Source organism: Agelaius tricolor, unplaced genomic scaffold (genome assembly GCF_023055355.1).
Source record: "Agelaius tricolor isolate 1412-34295 unplaced genomic scaffold, bAgeTri1.0.p SCAF_6, whole genome shotgun sequence".
Classification (NCBI taxonomy): Eukaryota; Metazoa; Chordata; class Aves; order Passeriformes; family Icteridae; genus Agelaius; species Agelaius tricolor.
Genome location: NW_027269266.1, coordinates 20,305,913 through 20,326,878, shown reverse-complemented (window position 1 = coordinate 20,326,878; position 20,966 = coordinate 20,305,913). Strand labels below are relative to the sequence as shown.

The window sequence follows — 20,966 nt, the reverse complement described above, 5'->3', positions numbered from 1 at the left end:
GTGTTGGTTTTTGTTTGGTTTTTTTTTTTTGGTTTTGTTTGGTTGGGTTTTTTGTATCATACCAGTCTTAGGAGATACTGCAACAAAAATAACAAAATTTGCCATGTTGTTTTCCTACTCATTCATTCTACAAAACCAGTAATAAAAATACCTACTGCCAACAAATCCAGAAGGAGAAAAACGCCCTGCTTCTCAATAAAGGAGTCCTCTGCAATGCAACATCCAATGACACAAGACCTTAAACAGAAATAATATCCCTTATGTAGAAAAACTTTTATGATTCTGAACATTCTACAATCATCAGATTTATTTTACTGAATTTCATACCATTTGGTATGCAATATTCAGGGAGCAGAAAAATCATGTTTCATGTGCCTTTCATTTACACCTATAACTAAATATACCCTGCTTGACTGCTCTTTCTTCTCCTGCAGGTGGCACACCTTCCTCGAAGCAGCCTGACAAATTTGGCAGGCTCTGAATGAATTGGAATATGTATTTGAACTGAAACTAACTCAGTAAACGAGTTTAAAATTTAACCAGGTTATGTCCCTAATCTGGTTTATTGTAGGGCTGCATGAATATTTCTACCAGCAAAAACAAGGGGGTGAGTCAAGCAATACTTTTTTTGGCAACCGTTTGCTTGTCCCAGATTAAAATGATCATAAAGCCAGCATTCAATGTTGCCGTTGCTTCTTTATTTCCTCTGCTATGGTCATTAACAGAGAAACTAGAGATCTCCTGTATCAGTATTTTTTCCCAGCAAATGTATTTGATTTTTAATGTATTTATCAACCTCTGCCTTAAAACAAGTTTTTATTTTCCTCCTATGTACTGGCAATCTTTAAAATATTTCTAGCCCAATATAGCCAGTTTACAGACAATTCTTGTGTTTACATAGTTTTTGCTAATATTGGTCTATTCTTGCCTGCTGTTTACCTCTCTGAAGTTATTTATAGACTCTAACCATATGCCTCTCTTAGAAAGTCTTGAGTAACTCTGCATGTCAGGAGGTCACTCTGTGTGGGGAGTAAGGTTGTCACACTGAATCCATATTTAGAAAATCTTACAGGCAGTGTATTCCATTTCTTTTGCATCATTTTTAATTAAATTTTATGAAGAATTTTTATACATTATAAACAGAAGAAAGGCCTACATATGCAGAGAAAGGTCATAGCATTGCAGAAAAAATACAACACTTGACATTTTTCCAAGTTACTGCTGCTAAAATACTTCACTAACCACAAGCAGTCCAGTGCACTGAGGAGGAGACAATTGTGGCCTATTCCACTACATAACCTCGTTGGATCCAACTTTAAGTATGAGATGAGAATACCAATTCCTTCACAGCTGAATAGTTCCTGTTGAAATGTTAATTAAAACAATGTTTCTTAAGCCATATTTACTAAATTTAAACATGTAAGAAAATACAATGGAAAATGGGAAATGTAAATATTTATATTGCAATAAATTTGGTCCGCTTGTTAGAGCAGGAGGTAGACATAAGAAAAAAGATTTTCAGTTTTTCCAAAGTTCAAATTCATTTCTTAACACACTTTCATATATCAATTTAAAAATGATATAAATTAATAATCAAATAGGTTCAACACTTGCTAGTGGATTTCTGACTGTTTTTATATTTTAGCTGGGTCAAGAAACATGACTCATTAACAATGAACTACAATTGACACCTGCTTTTCAATTAAAACACAAAAAAGTAGTCTCCTTTATAAGAAAATATAATCTGTTTTGACACTTTCTGCACAGTAAAAGGTAGAAAGATACATACCTTTTTGTTGTTATCATCTTCACAGAGAACAGACAAAATAAAGAATACGTCAACTTGGATTTCCAGTAGAGCAATACTTTCTTTTTCTTTAGATATGCCTGCTGCATACTTTAGGATGTCTGTAAATGGATATATTTTATATATATGAATGTTCCTATACACATGTCAAAATTCTATTACAGCTGCTGCTTTTTACAAAACTCAAATTTATATGAAAGGATTTTTAAAGTAAGTTCATTTTTATCTCCTGCGTTTCAGTAACAGCTTCCACAAGTGGTGCACTCTGATGCTGCAGCTTCATGGCCTCTACTCTTGGTGACAGAGTTAATGACAGCAGCTTGCACTGACTTCTCCCTTGTTCAGACTCTGTGCTGCCCCTTAGATTGTGCCAGTGTAAGGAATTCAGGGAACTGATATGAATTAAAGAACTCTTAGAAAAAGACAACAAACTGGCTGCTTCACCCACAGCTTCACAAATGTTTGAACTGACAGTGGAAATGTGGGAAAGAAATGAAATACCACCATTGCTGAGAAAGTCAGCCTTGGAACCACTATGTGGAAGAGGGCATTCATACACAAAATTCCCCTAGAGTAAAAGTTACTTGATTCTGATATGTAAGGTACAATAATAATTTTTATTTCACTAAAAGCTGTAGGTTTCCACAGAGTTTTCACTGGAGTTGAACTGAGGTTATAAAATAATTAATTTCTAGGCTTTTTATTAGAACACAGTCTTTGAATTCCAAAGGATCTTTCTTGTTTTGTTTCCTTCAGAGTACTGAAAACCTTCTGATATTGTAAGAAAAGAACTTAAACCAGCTTGTTTTGGAACTTAAAACCAAATTTAACAGTAGGTATGTGTTACTGAACAAGAAGTGCTCTAAAATTGCAGGAGCAGTGATTAAGCAGTTTTATTCTGTTTTTTTTCTTCATGCTGTTCAAATAAAGGTACCTTGTTATTATTTTTATTCTATGCTAAAGAGGAGTTGTGGAAAGCAACACCCTGATAGACCGAGGTGGAAAAATACTCATGGGCTGGAATTTCTGGGGACTGCCACAAGGAAAACAAGATCTACCAAATGCAGTAACATAAAGTGAGAAGGGGCAGCTTTTGCTCTGAAATTAAACATCTAGACTTTTAAAACTGGCTGTTTTGCTTAACTCATTCAATGTGTAGTGAAATGAAAAAAAAATTAACATCAAATCAGTTACATCTTGGATGAATTTGTTGAGGTTTTTTTAGTTTTTCAGCTGTTGAAGGACACACTAAAAACACAGCACACAAAAACACATGAACATTCTCAGTGTCAACAGAAATGTACTAATTAAAGAACAGCAATACAAATTGTGCTTTACCCAGTAGCTGGCTAATTGCTCCCTGGTCACACAAATTAGTGTTCACAGCATTATCATAAAGGGCCACAACAGATCTCAGAGCTCGGAGGCTGTAGCGCATTTGCGCGAGTTTGGTGCCACGACCACCTGTTCCATGGAAACTGTTACCTCGACCAAAGAAAGGATCTGTGGAGCAATCACAACCAATACTGGTTTTGGCACACAATCTATGTTCAGAATAATGTGCTCAGGAAAAATAAAAACAAAACAAAACAAACCCCAAAAAACCCAAAACACAACAACAACCCCCAAACCCTACTGAAGTTAGAAATTATTCTTGTTTAAAACCATGTAGTAAATAAACCTTTTTGTTTAGAACTATACTTTTTACATGCATAATAAAGGTAACATTTTGGTGAACATTTAAAATTATTACACATTTTTTACCCTAACTAGGTTCATGAGCAGTTTTACAAACTCGAAATATGTTATGTTTGGTATGACATTTAATATTCACCTTTTGATCTCCATTCAACCCAATTAAAAATTTCTTAGGAAATTTCTTAGGAAAGCTAGGAAGACATACCAATTTTATGATGAAAAATAGCTATCCTTAGAAATCTGGGCAGTAAAACTGAGTGCACTTAGTTCTATTTCTGCTTAGCCCACACTCTTATCTGATGCCCAGAAGCCAGGTGTAGTCTGGAACCTGTCTCACCATGTACAACACTGTGTTTACATGTCCTGTCTCATGGCAGGAATTCCTGCTTGGACTTCTTGCCACAAGGGAAGGACCTGGCTCACTTAAAACACAGACAGTAGAGGTGTTTGTCTGAAGGAATATCAATATAATGGTACACAGGGAGAGGGGCACCAGCTCATCCTTTAGTAGGAAAAAGAGGTTGGTTGTTTTTTGGAAACATATGCTTCCTAGGTGGCCTATGAAAAAGAATCATTCTGACATCATGAGTTTTACATTTTCCTTTCCTGTCAAAGAAAGTAGGTTCAGCTGAACTGTTTTGAGGTTACCTGTGTGTGAAAGCCATGAGTACCCACTGACCTTGGCCTATACACCATTCTAGAAACATGAGGAGAAGAGTATTCGCTTGGCAGGACAAATATTTGTCTACTAACAAAGGAGCCACCGAAGCTAAAACAGCAAGTGCATGAAGCTGTAATTCTTCATATTGGGCAGCAGACCAGTCAGGAAATCCAGACCTTTGATTTTGTTTTACATAATAAAGCAAAGCTGGGATCACATGATTTTCACTGAGGAGCTGCAGAGTCCAGACAAAGAAAAAGAGAGACAGTTTACAGGTTTCACATGCAAATAAGAAAAATCTAAAGGGTGAGTCAACTTAATCTGTCCTACAATAACAAAATTAATTTTTAATTGAGAAAATATGTCATGAACAGTACAAGTACAGGCAAACTCTTTTTATATTCTGTAGCTTTCCCAGAGATTGTGGTTTGCTAAATTTTATTATATTCTTCAGGTGCATTTCAACAATGCTCTGCAGTCACTTGTCAGCAATTTCCCTAGCATGGTCTAAGTTCGTAACTTTCTAAAATAGAAATTGTATCCTACTTATCAACAGCAGGGCTTGGTCTGAAGCTATGTATTAATTCTTGATTTGGAGAACAGAGAATTTCAGTGTACTGTACTATGGTAGATGGAGAGATAAGTAATATTCTCGTGATTCTTTTCCCTTTTTTAAAAAAAAAATATTATTTCTGTTCTGTTACAACTTACCTGTGCAGCAGATAGGTCTTTCGATAAGATTCCTATTATATTAAATAGTAACTTCTTCATCTCAAAATCTTCGTAGGAGTAGGTAAGTTTAAAACCTTTTACCAAAGGATTGGGAAGTTTAACTATGATGGAAATGGTAGATAAGTTACAAAAAACTCATAATTAAAAGTAAATATTGTGTAATTATGCACTATGGAATCTCTTACCTTCAGTACATGTTGCAAGTACTATTAAGATTTTTGCGAATCCACTTTCCTAATAGGCATTCAAAAAACACACATTAATTAAATTGCAGTGAAATTAAGACTTATGATTTACTTTTGGCTTGACTTTTTTCTTCAGAACACAGAATTTAATGTATCCTATGGCAGAATAAACAGAATTTTATCAACGAATTGAACAACCATTTGGACATTATACAACAATAACTAACTGCAGTCCTAAGGGTACAATTAGTTAAACCCATGTTTCATTCAGTCTGAACAAGTCTGAACTTCTGTGGGGAAGTCCCAAACATCACTACTATAACCTAACAAAAAAAATTCTCAGTGCTTTTAGAGCCATTTTTTAAAATGCATTTGGTCATATTTTACATCAGGATCATCAGTACATATGAAAACTGCATGTATGGGCAAGAAGAATTTACCAATACCACATATGAAAAGCTCAGAAATAAAATCTTGTAAATCACAGCTCCTAGAGAGCTTACAGAAGGACAATAATGTCTAATATAACTACGGATAGGACCAAAGCCAGGAGGTGTCTATGCAGCACATTAGAGGCAAAGGAGAGTTGTTTCTGAGGTAAGCAATTAGGAAACAGGTTTTTTTCTAGCACAAAGATAATAATATCATTATGAACTTTACATAAATTTCACAGTTTGCTTGTGATGAGAAAACTTTTCCTTTTCAAAGGTTCAGACTCCTGTGCTGATTTGTGAGCTATATAAAATATAAGACTAACTTTTCTGAAGTTGCTTGGATAGTATATTAAGAAGAAAAGGGAACATTCTGAAGGACATTGCTATAGTATTATCTATAAGGCAGAATTAAATAGTAATGTTAATGTTTTTTCCACCTTATATTTATACCTTGTAAAATCTCTAGGCAGGCTGAGAGTAAAAAACATAAATTAAGTTGTTTTAATATTTTCTTTGCATAGAAACAATTTTTCTTCCTTTTAGTATAAGGAATTAAAAATACATAGCTGGTTTATTTACTTTGTAGGAATAAAATGCCCTGTTTCTACAGCCAGATAAACAAATTGAATGTTTTAGATATTCAATATGTTGCTGCAATTGTATAACAGATATTTCATATTAGTTGGTGTTAAATTAAAAGCTTGAATTAAAAGTCTGTAATCTTCATTTAGTAATACAGCCAACTGGTAAACTTCTCTTCAACAGGAAAGTAATATATTCCTGAACAGCCAATTAATCCACAGGGACCTGATTGCTTAATTATTCAGTATGTATGTCCCAACTTCATTTGAAGCTGTAAATCTCAAATGTAAAACAAGAGACTAAAGCAATATTAACATCTATATAAAGTTAATTTCTCTGCAAGTTTCTCATAAAAATTCTGGACTATTACAAAAGAATGAGTCATCTACATTTCAGGCAAGTCATGGTAGTGCATTGTGTGACGTAGTCTTTGAAAGAATTTATGTGCCTCTTATTAACTGGACCTAATTATTTTCTCAGAATCTTAGAGCTCCTGAGCTGATTTCTGCACACCCTTCTTGTTCCCAGTTATGAGGCACACATTGGATTTGGGTCATCTGAATATAGCCTACATCTTCAAACAAAAAATGAGATTTAGTGCAAAACTCTTTTTAGGAGAATGGCATATTCAAGAATCCATACAAGAATACAAGAATTAACATTAAATTCTGCACATAGATACTGTTAATGTGATTTCCTAAGAATTAAATAAAGTTGATAGTATTCTGGACTAATTACCTACAGATTTTAAGTCTCTTTGAGGTAAAGACAACCACAGAAAGAAAAAATGTTTTCTTGCTCAGCAAATCCAAGTAAGAAAAAAAAGCACAGGAGAAATAAATGTTAGAACCCAAATGGGGAAGAATACCAAGCTTATAAAAGCAAAGAAGAAGCCACTAGTGTCTGGAATACAACTCTAAATACTTACAACCATAGGTACTGCAGAGCTTTCAGATAGTAAGGTGGCAATCACCAAGAGGTCATTCCGTAGCTGATGATCGCAGTGCCGGAAGCCACAGGCGAGCTCTACAAATGCTTCTTTCAAAGCACTTCAAAGAAAAAGAAATGCATTTTACCTTTTCCTTTGATATTCTAATGCTGGATAGCTCTACATATATGAATCCTCATTCAGCATCATACTTTTCAAAGCCTTAGGGTTTAACTACAAGAGAAATCGCTTAAAACTTTATTATGAGTGGATTCCTTTGGGTACCACTAGACATCCCATTTATTCGTAGATGCAAGATGCATATAGTAAAAATTGCATCTTCCACTGTTTGTGTTATAACCAATTAATATAAAGACACAGTATTTACTAAATGTGGAACTGGACATTGCTGAATGTCTATTGAGAAGGAATAGTCTAATCTTAAATAGTTAAAACAGTCTAACTCACTAAGGAAGAACCTGTTATTTACTCCAGCAGAGGATCTAGAAATAAACCTTGTATATCATGGCATAGAAATTCCTTGTAATTTTGTAACATCAGCACTTCAATAGTGAAGGAATACTGGCCTGTTATGCCTAATGTGGGAGCTTCAAAATGATGCACTTAACCTTCTATTGTACAAAGCAATAGATAGAGCTATTCCTCCTGCACTATGCAGAAGAGCACCTTGTTCTTGCCCTGTAACAGCAACTACTATCTTAATACTGAAATCTTAATGAGGATGTCATCAGAGATCCATTTGCATTTCTCTCAGTTAACTTCAAACAAAATGCTACACAACAGAATGATCCAGATGTCTCCACAATGACAAAATTAATTCATTAAATGCTCCCTGTACTTACTGTACACATTCCAAGCTTCTGAGCTGAATAACAGCTGCTTCTTTTGAGGCTTTTTCTAGCAGGTTCCATAGGATATCTGAGGATCGGAACAGCAGCTGTCCCGAGGGATCAGCACCATTTAGACACAAACAAAGCCTTCTGGCTGCTTGGACGTTCACCATTTGTTCACAACTTTCTCCTGAAATTATGTAAATCAGAGTAATTAATTCTCTATAGGTCAGTAATTGTTTCAGGCATGGTCAGAGAACAAATGATTTAAGATCAATGGTAATAAGATTATTGAAAGAACAGTTTGTACTAACCAGAGGTGGAAAGATGCTGGAGAGCTTTAAGTACCCACAACTTCTCAGTAAGTTGATTTTCAACTAATGTTAGTGACAAAACAAGAATTTCTGCTAATCCTCCTGTTTCAGCCATCCGGATTTTATAGTTTGGACTTGTTGGCTGGTAACCTGTACATACAGTAGCTTTAATTAAAATGCAGTAAATTGCAGTAAAATTAAATGCAGTAAAACCCCAGAATTTTGATTACTTCATAAACTGTTCATAGTTTTTAAGAAAGGATTGTAAATCAAGTATCATATTTCAAGCAGTTAAGAAAACCAATCCAATACACAAGAGCTGCTTTTCTTTTATCTGAATAGTGCCTATAAAACATCCAACTGACTCACCCTCAAGCAGACTTCAATGCTATAGAAACAAATTACTTGCTTAGAATTTAGACAATGAAAGCAAAAGCAAGACTATAGAAGTGGAAAACTTTCTTCAGTCATCAGTAACCTAGTTCTCTTCAGTAGCCTGTTGACTAGAGAATTATTGCATTCTATCATCATATTACTTAAAATAGGTGAATCCAAACGTTGATTTACAAGCTTGACTTTCTAATGTGTCTGTGCTTTTACTTTTGTCCATGCATATGAAATCTGTATTTCATTACTAAATTATGGGGAAGGTGAAGCATTGAGAAAATAAATTCATATTTATGCTTATATTATGATATCTCATGAGAGCAAAGTTTATTTTAAACAGCTTAAATATATATATATGTGTATATATACACACTATATATATATATATATATATCAAATTTCATAAAGTACCAGATTGATAAATACAGATATTGCACATGGTGAAATGAGGTTTAACTGAGCACACACTCTGATAGGCTTAAAGTTGATATTACTTTACAGATAAGAGAACTCTGCAGGGTCAGACTTTGGCAAGATGTACATATATGCTTAGAGATGAAATATTTGACTTAAAAAATCAGACTGAAACACATTCTTCATTTCAAGATAACATATCCTATTTTCTAAATTGGATGAAGAAAAACAAAATTGCTCAATAACATTCATTTATCCTGATGGAATTATTTACAGATACAGAACTAAATGCACACATAGCTATGTGCAGGGTTTGAGTCTTGTTTGTAAGGTAAAAACAGATTTGGATGCTTTCCTATTTTTAGAATTTTGAAAGGGTTGTAGTAGCAGCAGCTTCTTTAGGCCTCCTAAAATAGATGAAAACTTATAAAAGGGCACAGGGTTAGTACCCCACTGCAGGAACACAGCAGGGGAGCACAGTGATATCAAGCATGCTCCTTGACCTGCCCTCCTGAGCCACACTGCGGCAATATTCACTTGAGGTTGGCTGCCAATAAAGACAGTGCAGTCTCAGAGCATGGGATGCTGTGCCCCTCTGGGAGGGATCCATGACTGACTTCACCTGACCACAGCCTCTGGCACTATCCTAAGAGTCAAAGGAATTATATAATAGTGGATTCTGATCATGCCTGAGTTCATGCATAGCCTCTTTCTGCAGAGATAAGTCACACCATTTATTCAAACCTATGCTCAAAGGTGTCCATATAATATGAACTCAATCAAATTTAAACGGATTCAGATCTATCCCTCACAACACAAGTGAGAGCAGAGCTGCTTCTCTCCAGGCTACATATGAAATCTTGAAAACCACATTTCCCTCCTTATCTATTCTGATCCTAACTGCTTTTTTTTTCCCCCTCCATTACCCACATTTCAGAGATCTTGTATCACTTCACATTTTCTGGATGCTATTTAATGATAATTTTGTAAGTGTAATAATTAATTCCTTGTACATTGATGAACTTATTTCAGATTTAGAATACGCACCTCTATAAAAACATGTTAATTATATATTTGCCAATGTTATATATTTAATATATGAGATACAGTAACCATAGTTATAAAGAAAAATTAATCAATAGCTAATTTAAAGAGGTATTTCAAAGTAGTTGGGATCATTAAAAAATAAAAATACCCTGCTTTACCTGAAAGTAGTTTTCCTGGTAGCTCCATATTAAAAAAATTAACAACACTCTTACAGATTTGTATTCTAACCTGAGAGCTTTGCACGCTCATCAAGTAACCTGTCAGAAAGAGAAATAAATGTAATTAACAGACTTTATAATTTTTTAGAAAGTACTCTTAACACAGTATTCTTCTTTTTACAGCACTTAGTATTACCTACAAATTTGTAATTTCATGCAAAGTTTCATTATAAAATATTCAAGAGGCAGAGACTCCCACACTGGAGAGGACAAAGGCATCTTAGAGGAGTAGCCTAAGTTTAATCAAAAGTTACCTTCTCTGCTTTATGGCTACAAACACTTAGAAGGCACTGGATAGTATTCCAGAAGTTGGGGAATTCTGAGGAAAGCTACTAAGCTACTACACTAAGCTGTTGTCATCACTACCATGCCATTAGAAACTCTTCTAAGCAGATATGATATGAAATAAAGGGAGCATAGAAGCAGGAAGGATACATATTCCTGGCATCCTAGGTTTCAGTGTTTACAGTGACACCCCCATTTCTCAGATCAAAATGAAATGGAACAGGCTAGATACACGTCTACTTCTTCATGTGCACTGATAACATTTTCTCATGTAGCTTTTGATTCTGCAAGCCAATCTTCAGGTTAGCTGCAGAGCAAAGTAAAAACTGCTTCGAATATGAAAAAATACAGAGGATTGAATGAATAATTTAAAGAAATTACCTACATTTACTAAGGAGTAACAATAAATTAAAATCATTCTAATAATACAGTTGATTTTATTGTGGCATAATAATAATTTTATTGTGGCATATCAGGTTACACTCACCCAGTTGTGTAATGGATTGTGAAACTTCAACGGAATAGTTTGCTTCATCAGATGATTTCCTTTTTAGAAATGGTAACCTGCAAAATGAAACTTAAAAATATTACAACAATGTAATAGTTAATGAAGCCACCAGAAAAGTTCAGTAGCTCTTCTCTTCTTCCTTGACAATTTTTTCAGATAAAGACACATTTTCTAGGATGAATGCACTCTTTGCAATGCTGATTCTACTCTGAAAGCTTAATAATCAATAATCTGCAATTACATGTTGGCAATCAGTGGTAAATGTTCATAGATAATATTTTAATAATTCAAATATGATGCAACAAGACATGCTGAACAAACAAATGTCATTTAAATGTGGAAGACTAAATCCTACAACCTAGGCACTATCAGGCTATTACAGAACTAGGCTATGTACAGACATGTGCAGAGGTGGAAAAAAGGGACCTTATCTATGGGCAAGACCTCTTGAAATGGATAAAAGTAAACCAAATAAACTGACTCCAAATAGCACAATAACAAATTTATTTTTAAAAACAGGATATTAATAAATACTCAATAACATATTCAAAATACTCAGATAGACATAAACATTTAAGTGCTAAAAACTGTCTAACAGTAAACATTACAATATTATGCTAAGGTCTCTGCAGTACATACTGTGGAAGCAGCTTTCCAGTAAGTTTACCTCTGTAAACACTGCCAGAGGAAAAGAAAGTAAAGAACAAACAATGGAATAACTGCTGGGAGAGGCAGGGGAGGGAGAAACAAGACATTGAAAAAAAGAAAGTGGGAAGAAGACAGGTAAACAGAAGCAGTTACAAAAGAGTGGAATATTTTACTATTTTACTGGAGAAATTAATGCATCTGAAACTGAATCCTAAAAAAAAAAAAAATCCCCTAACTCTGGTTAAAGACTTCTCTGTCATACAAAGTAGTAGTGAATTGTGGTGGAATTTCCATATTACAGAAATTAAAGCAAAACCCAAGGGTGCAATTTTCTAAAATATATTCATTGCAGAAACCATAATTAGTGCTGAACTGCTCTAAAAGAGGAAAAGTCTCACAGATACATTTTACCGACTTTATACACTCATTCTCAGTTTTGTCATGCTTCTAGCAAACACCAAAGAAAATTAAACTCCATGATGTACCTCCTCACTCCCCACTGTGTAGCAGCAAAGAAAAACAGTACATCTCAGGGTGCTTAGGGAACTAAAAGATTCAGCTGAGAAATTCTGTGTTTAATAAACCTAACAGCTGAGAGGAAGCTATGTAAAAATTTATCTGAATATCTCTTTTACTAGTTTTCTATCTGGTGGGTTTTTTTTTTTCCCTTATTCTCCTGATATGAAATTAAATACAGGAGTAACTGTAGCTACTAGCATACCATAAATAACTTACTGAATTATTGAGGAGGAGAAAACTACCGATGAGTGCAGATAACACCTAAGTTCTATTCTACAGATTACTTAAAATATAGTATTGTTATAAACAAAAAAAATCTGCCAATTTTTTTTTTGTGAGAAAAAGGTTACAAAAACTAGAAGGATATCCAATAGCACTAGGACTGGCTAGTAACACCTAAACTTGTAATGAGTGATGTGAAAGTAAAAGGTACCTTGTTGTTCTACTATTAGATTTTTAAAGTCTATACTTCTTTGCTGTATTCTCATAGCTGCAGATCTTCACTAACTCTTCTTGCTGCATGCTGTTCTCTCTCAGTTTAGGGCTCCTCCAAGGCTCTCCCTGACTGGCTAACCCGCCCCTTTTTATCTCAGTCATCTTCATTGGTCACAGCTGCAGCTCAATTAAGGACATCGCAGCTGCAGCTCATCAAGGGTAACAGACTTCCGGGGCAAAGCCTCTATACACATATTCAAATACATTTCTTCTACTATATTTCCCCCTTTTCTTTTACACAAGTTAACAGTTGTACAGATTTTCAAGTACAATACATACATTTCTCTATGACTCACAGGTTATGTTCAACACTCACATTTCTCTATGACTCACAGGCCATGTTCAACACACATAGCTCCTTGCTCAAAGGCCATACTCTTTTACAGCTCTCTGACTTAAAGGCTATGTTCTGTCACAGCTCTTGGCTGCCACAGCTTTCAGCTGTCTCATCTTTTGCTAGCTACTACCACAGCTCTTGGCTGTTCTGTTGCAGATCTTGGCTGCCACAGCTCTCGGCTGTTTCATGTTGTTGCAGCTCTTGGCTGTCTTGTCTTCTGCTAACTATCACGTCAGGGTCACCACTTGTTGTTCTTCTATTAGATTTTTAAAGTCTATACTTCTTTGCTGAATACTCATGGCTGCAGATCTTCACTGACTCTCCTTGCTGCATGCTGTTCTCTCTCAGTTTAGGGCTCCTCGAAGGCTCTCCCTGACTAGCTTACCCGCCCCTTTTATCTTGGTCATCTTCATTGGTTACAGCTGCAGCTCAATTAAGGACATTGCAGCTGCAGCCCATCAAGGGCAACTGGGACTTCTGGGGCAAAGCCTCTATACACATATTCAAATACATTTCTTCTACTATAGTACCTTATTGTTGTCTTGTTGCATGTGTGAGAGTGAGTCACAAACAAAACCAGGCTACTCTTCCCTGGGCAGGTGGCCAAAGAAGTGTGTGTGACCTGCAAACCAGACTAATGTTCCCCAGACATGTGAGGCGGCCATAGCTGTAAGAGAGTGAGTGACACACAGGCAGCCTCACAGGTGAATGAGCATCGGAGGCAACCAGAGTTGGCCCTTCCAAGAGGCCCAGAGATACTGAGCCCTAGAGGCCAGCCCCAAGGTGAGGGGGGCCTACAGGCACCCGTGATTTTCTAGCAATAAAGATCCACTTTGTGACGTGAGAGTGTGGAGTAATGTGTGAAAGTGAAGGAGAAATAAAAGTGGGTGAATGTAGACGAACTAAAGTATAAGTAATGTAGATTGTGCATTATGAGTTTTACCACATCTCGTTGGAAGGAAGTGTATTGTGTTGAAAAATAGTGTGAGAAAAAAATTTGTTTTAAGTGTAAGGGGTTGAAAGGAAAGTAGTATTTAAGTTGTTAGTGAAAGTAAGAAACAGAGGCAAGAGATGAATAGATAAGATCTTGAAAATAGAACAGAAAACCAGTAAGTTTAATACACAGAAAAATAGGAGAAAAAAGCACTTTAAGAGTTAAGTTAGCGAACAGAAATACAACTCCCTGCAAGATACAGAGTATGTAGGAGTTGATGAGAGAAACATGCAGCTATGGAAAAAGAGAAATTAACCAATTATACATTAACCAAAGAAACTGAGTTTTGATAGAATCATAAAATAGCAGACCATTAATGCCTATATTTGAAAGCCCGTTTCAGGTACTCCTCATCACTAATTCGACTGTGAAGACCAAAAGAAAAGGGTTGGACCCACATCACTCTCACCCCCTGGCATTGGACCAGGATTCAACATCAGTTTTTCCCTCTGGCATTGGACCGGACTACACATCAGTTAGTCCCTCTGGCATTCTGGCATTGGACCAGACTCCACCCCACTCTCCCTCTGGCATTGGGCCTCTGGCATTGGACCAGACTCCACCCCACTCTCTCTCTGGCATTAGACCAGACTCCATCAGTTTTTCCCTCTGGCATTGGGCCAGAGTCCACACCACTCTCACCCCCAGGTACAGGACCAGATCAGACATCAGTTTCTCCCTCTGGCATTGGACCGGATTCCACATCACTCTCACCTCCGGGCACTGGACAGGATTCAACCACATCACAAGTTAATTCACCCAAGTATACTGTGATAAAAGGATCAAAAGATTTAAAGCTGACTCTCAGAAAGAAGAGTCAAAAAGACTGAACTGTATAGGAAAATAATTGGTATCAGAGCCCTAACATAGCTTAAAATGTTTCAGGACAGTTCTGTGTAAAATGAGTTTGTAAAAAGTTTAAGACTGTAAATAAGTAATTCTAGTTAAGTTCCCCCAAATTGGTTCTAAAGACTCCAGGTTAATCCTCTACGGAGCACTCCCCTAAGAGAGACTAAAATTGGTAGGGAACAGACCAAGAGAGGTTTAACCAGAGGAGCAGGTAGAAGAGACTCTAGAGAGCTTGGAAGCTTCTCAGTAAAATTCCCCAAGAGGCAAGGCCGGGTGGGCAGGCTGTGCAAGATGGCCCATACCGGACTCTTGGGAAGGGTAGCAAGGATGGCTTTCATTGCTGGTGGTGCTCTGGGGAGCCCAGGAGAGCAGTGCAGTGAGTGCTACCAACCCCTCTAGGAGGAGGAAGAAGTGAGCTCCTTGTCTAGAGTCCACATCAATTCTAACCCTAATCGTGTTAACCTCTCCCAATTGGTCCTTTATCAGAAAAATAAGAGAGTGTATTAGATAGCCCAGAATACTGCCACTTTTAGGCAGCCACTCCTGGGAGAGTGCCCTATAGGAGAAGCCTGGTTGTGCTTTGAATGTAATGCTGCTAAAGCAAGCTCAGTAGATCTAGTCAAAAGAAAAGAAATGGTAAAAACAGTAAGAAAGATGGTTTGTAAGAAGTATTTAGCAGTAAAGAATTCAGCTCCCCAGTAGATCCCAAGAGATTCAAATAAATTAGAGTCTGTTGAGAAAAAAGAAAGAGACAAGTGTACCCACCGTGAAGTATACGAATGTTAGAGTATACTGCAAAAGAGATAAACCCCTTTTAGAAAATGAAAGAACTGTGTAAATATTGAGAATGCCCAACTGAAAAAAACACATTTCAAGAGAGCCCTAAAAACCTAGTTTTGGTCTCTGGTACTACGGCATACACTAAATTGTCAGGGGACTGGTCTGGCAGCTGCACCGCTAGAATGATAAAACCAGCTTTCCTCTTATTACCCAAAGAAACTAGATCAAGTTTAGGAGTTCCTATATACAAAGATTTAAGAGAAACCAAACAGAAGAGGCAAAGTGCAATAGAAATTGAGAAAATCCAAAGTTGTAAAAGCCAAGTTCAGACTCCAATATCAATGTTAAACAGAATCATCAGGCTCCAAGCAGTATTAGAGATAAAGAGTGCAATTATTAAAAACATTTCAAATGAAATTAAAAAATTAGCATGTGTAAATAACCAAGAACAAACTCCTACACTTGATTCCAGTTGGTGAAATAACCTACAGATTTTCAAAAAAAGATGTATGAGAAAAAGTAGGTTTGCTCACTGTGTGTATACTTGGAAGATTGCTCTTTTTACTATGCTTATTTTCCTGTTTTATTAAAATAGTAGGATTGGCCATGCAGACCAACCTAAAGATCTCAAAAAATTCTACCTGAAGAAACCAAGAAAGGTAACAAAGTTAAGTAACCATGATTACCAGAGTGCTCAAGAAATTTATAATCAATACAAAAAAATTAAATATGAAGCTCATGAGTCAAAAATTACAAGTTGATGCCAGCTTAAATTTAAGCTCGATCAAAGAAAAAGAAGGGGGACTGTTATAAACAAAAAATCTGCCAATTTTTTTGGGAGAAAAAGGTTACAAAAACTAGTCAGACCACTGTTGCTGCTAAAGCACTACCTGTTTGTTATGACAATTACAAGTCACTGTCGTTAATGGTTTTTTTGTATCAGTAAAGGCCCTGGCTAGGGCTAAGTTAATGGCTCTTCTCCGAGACAGTGAAGGGAGGGGACATCCCGAGACAGTGAAAAGACAAGACTTGGGAGATGGGGGGGTATGCAAAATAACCTCAGGACCTGCATGCCATGAGAACCTGCTACTCCAAACTTACTGAAAAGACCCCCAAACCAACGAGCCAATATAGAGTTGAGAAACTGGAGTGATGTCTGGACGTGAGGAGCGGAGTGCTGAGCCTGCAGAGATGCTGGGGGCCTTCGTTACCCCTCACCCTGACCATGAAAATCCTCTCGGACCGGCACAGGGAGAGACTGAAGCTATAAAGATCAACTTCAAAGTCATGCGCAAAAAGCCTCGCCTAGGACTGGACCTCCAGCTCTGCCCCCAGTGGACAAAGCTGCAAATATTCTCCTTCTGCGAGTCACCCTGGGAGACACGACGGAAACTGTAGACCCGTCGAGCTTCCCAACCTTGAGCTGATCACCTTTAATAAAGGCATTAAAAGGAGAAAAAGTCTCCTGCCCTGTTCATTTCAGTATGACAACAAAGACGTCCAGAAATTCATGCAATAAATTTTAAAAGTAAATATAAATCCTAAATCCTGTTGACGTTCATTCTCTCCTGTAATATGGCTTGTCATTTTACAATGCTTACCTTCAGGTATTAGAGTGTCTTTGTGTCCCCCTAAGTTTTTAAACTCACTTAAGAGCTTGTCTGAAACAGCAAAACACACTGCAGTATCACTCAGCTGCTGAATCCTTTGAGGCCATCAGTCCCAGATTGACTGGGGCAATAAGAGACCTTGGGGAACCTCACTTCCAAGCAAGCTGGGGCCCAGTGCAACACAGTTCTGAATTATGTAGCATCTAACTGCACAGATGCTGAACTGTTGAAATAGATTCCTCATCCATGTCACCAGAAACTGCACACAAGTAAAAGACAACTGATGAAAAGGAAGGATGGATACCTTGCAGTCACAGGTGCTTTGTAGATAAATGCTGTATGGATATGCCAGTTTCCTTAGAAAATGTATAAACCTGTTAATAAGCAGTATTTAAATCTCTAAAAGAGGGGCTTAGGTACTTACCCAAACAATTTAATAAGTTCACATAAAGGTTCAGTGAAAGCCTCTTGTTCATGCAATTTTTCTGCACACAGGTTAAGAATTTCAGTAATTTGTGCAACATCCTTAAGGGGCTTTTAATGTGAAATTAAGGAAATCAGATCATCTGTACCACTATGAATCAGCAGAAAAAGCTGAAAACTGTGCTCATCACTCTTCAAAGATACAGCCAAGAAAAAAGAAGACCAATATTTACAAAGTTAGGAGTTTTAAAAGAAGTATGTGAGTCAATACTTAGGCTTTTCAAAGCAGCCTTACTTTTACATAAGTACAACTTTTGCAAATCTGATTTAGGTGTCTTTTCAGATAAACTTACTGGAAGCTCAGCACTAAATTCCAAAAAATGAAGGATGAAAAGCTTTTACATCACAATGTCAGATTTACCTATCTAAATTCTGAGATGGCCTTGTGATATTTAAATTGTTTTCTCCTCTAGTCCCAAGTGACTAACTGAAATTTGAAAATCTGGACCCAAATACATATGGAGATTATTTAATTTAAGGGTAGAGGCACAAAATCAAAGCTGAATTGATACTGAGAAGTTAATACCAATCTACTGACTCACAGAAACTGCCTTGAAGTACACAACTCAGTTGTAATGTGATGCCTTAAATCACTGTGCAGTTATCTGAACTGTATGAAATTAATAACATTTTTCCACATACCAACACCCTCCTTAGTACTTCTCATTATTGGAACCTTTCAGTTTGTACTGTAAATATGAAAAAAGGTTTCAGATAAATTAGTCTGATTTCATCTTTCTTTAAAATGTCTCCTTACTGGAAGTCTATTTTATCTTGCTATTTTATCTGCTGTTTTTTAAGTAGTGGCAATTTTTATGTTTTTCTATTCTGAGTTTAAAGTACACCAGGTACATTTTGGACACTTTCAGCCACTGTACAGGTGAGAACCTTCTATTGAATTTTGTGACAAATGAATCTCATATCCAAGAGTCTTGTCAACCTGCCAACCTTGGCTGTGTGCACACAAGGAGGCCAGTGATGAGAATGTATATCCCTATTCTCCACAGGGAAGCACAGTACAGCATCAAATACTTTACTGAAAAGTCAGACTATTACCATACATAAAACACCATGACTTTAGAATTCTAAAGTGGCAAAAAGGATACAACTCCATTTTCAAAATGCTTGACTACCTTCTTCAGAGCTTTCAGCTGCTCCTTTTCCAAATCTTTCTTAAATAAAAGAATGAAAAACAGGTTTTAATTGCAGTTTGCCCAAGAGCCTTAAATGATTATGTTTATGCCCTTTTAAGTTTAAATGAAAGTGGAAACCAGATTTGAAAGTTTACAAGACGCAACAAAATTCTCAAAGTGCTTTGAAACAGGATTAACTCCACGATGAATCCTCATTTCTAAGTATGAAGTCTGTTCTCTTGTAACTGAAGAGGCTTTCAAAAACTCCTCTTCAAACGTGTTGACTCTTTCTCTTAAATTCTTTGTGATTCTTTGTAAAGCAGCTAAGAAAACCAAACCTATGTTACACACAACACAAATGTGTAAGCATGTAGATCTAGGTGGCTTAGAGTGCTCTGCACCTCTAGGAACAGCCTTCAAATTCAAAGCTGAAAACAACTGAAGTGAGGATATGTCAGACTGTGTCAGTGATGTGCAGCTTTCATTTCAGCTCTCCTGAGCACCTGCAACTTGAGGCAGGCCAGAATCCTACAGGCATTTTATTATATCTACATATCATATCTACAGAAGCAGTAAACAATAACATCTGGCAGTTTTCCTTCAGTCAGTAAGTTTATTAATCAGCTCTGTATTAAAAAAGGGGAAGAGGGGAAGATATAACTACTTCTCTGAGGGGCATTAATCTAAAACGTGCTAGTTTAATCAGGTCCTTTTTTAAAAGCATAAATTATCCATAATTTGATCAAAATTATTAGATGGCTTAGTGAATTTAATCTGCCAAATCATCTTGTGGAGACTAAAAATCATCTGTGAAAGCCCATGAGAGATGATGCTTTTCCTGTGTGTCCTGTGTGTATTTATTCTTCAACATTGACCTTTGTATATTTCACCTGCATTTAAAATCATCCCCCTGGAGAACTGTTAGCAGTTAACTTGGAAAATTACATAAATTCATGGCATACTTTCAATAAGGTTCTATGTACACCTGTTTTCCAGTTGTAGGTTTCAGTACTCTAAAATTCTCAAATATACTAGAAATTCTGCATGTCTGGTTTTTGAATGCTCATGCCTTTGTCTTTTTTTAAGTTCCTGTGTGATCTTCTCTTTCCCTATGTATTTTTTAAATATAAATCCATAACTGACAAAATTTTTAAAAACAACAATTATCATCTTTAGAAGCATTCAAATACCAGAAGATATACACATCTTTCTGCTCTGTAGCTCCAGCCACCTGTGTTGGGTATAATAAACCCATCTGAGTTTATTCAGGGTGGGTGCTAACTGTATAAAAAATTTGTCAAAACCCCATTACCACCTGTGTAACAGAGACAGCGAGGTACCAGGGTTACTTACTGAGCCCGAATCTCCGAGTAGTGCGACGAGGTGATCCAAATCCACTGACCTCGACTGTGTATCCTGAAAAAGCAACACTTTGAACCTTTTTTCTTTTAAACTGATTTTTAAATTTTGTTTTTAAGGCGTTTAAAATGTGAAATAGCCGTGTTAAACCAACATGAATTTACTCAGGGATGGGTAAATTCAAGCACACATCGGGGCTTGTTCTCAGCGTGAGAAAGGTGGCAGGGAAGGGCAGGGAAGGGCAGGGCAGGGCACAGGGCAGGGCACAGGGCAGGGCACAGGGCAGGGCCGGGCCGGGCCGGGCCGGGCAGGGCACAGGGCAGGGCACGGCACAGGGCAGGGCAGGGCGCAGGGCAGGGCGCGGCCGGGCAGGGCACGGCACAGGGCACGGCAGGGCAGGCACAGGGCAGAGCACAGGGCAGGGCCGGACAGGGCACAGGGCAGGGCACAGGGCAGGGCCGGGCTGGGCACAGGGCAGTGGTCGGGCCAGCACCGGGGCTGGAGGTGCCCCTGCCCGCGGGAGAGCTCACCTGAGCGGCGTCCGCGGCGTTCGAGCGCCTCTCCCCACCGCTGCGAGAGGGGCCGAGGGCCGGGGAGCGGGAGGCCGCCCGTGGGCCGGGGGGCTCGGCCGCGGCCAGCGAGGCCATGGCGGCTCCGCCGCGGCGGCAGCGCGGCCCGGCCGTTGCCATGGGAGCGGCGCGGTGCCGA

General features: G+C 37.5%; 1 protein-coding gene across 1 annotated transcript in view; it reads right to left on the bottom strand.

The window, feature by feature from the left end:
- The window catches only part of CFAP69 (cilia and flagella associated protein 69), a 58,838-nt gene extending 37,872 nt beyond the window's left edge, over window positions 1–20,966 (bottom strand). The window contains 16 exon segments of the mRNA XM_071428966.1: window positions 156–237; window positions 1,243–1,361; window positions 1,790–1,908; window positions 3,146–3,310; window positions 4,185–4,401; window positions 4,878–4,999; window positions 5,084–5,132; window positions 7,028–7,148; window positions 7,891–8,068; window positions 8,193–8,342; window positions 10,199–10,297; window positions 11,031–11,107; window positions 17,708–17,817; window positions 18,873–18,938; window positions 20,253–20,315; window positions 20,789–20,966. Of these exon segments, the coding sequence (XP_071285067.1) occupies window positions 156–237; window positions 1,243–1,361; window positions 1,790–1,908; window positions 3,146–3,310; window positions 4,185–4,401; window positions 4,878–4,999; window positions 5,084–5,132; window positions 7,028–7,148; window positions 7,891–8,068; window positions 8,193–8,342; window positions 10,199–10,297; window positions 11,031–11,107; window positions 17,708–17,817; window positions 18,873–18,938; window positions 20,253–20,315; window positions 20,789–20,947 (1,896 nt within the window). The 5' untranslated portion in view covers window positions 20,948–20,966.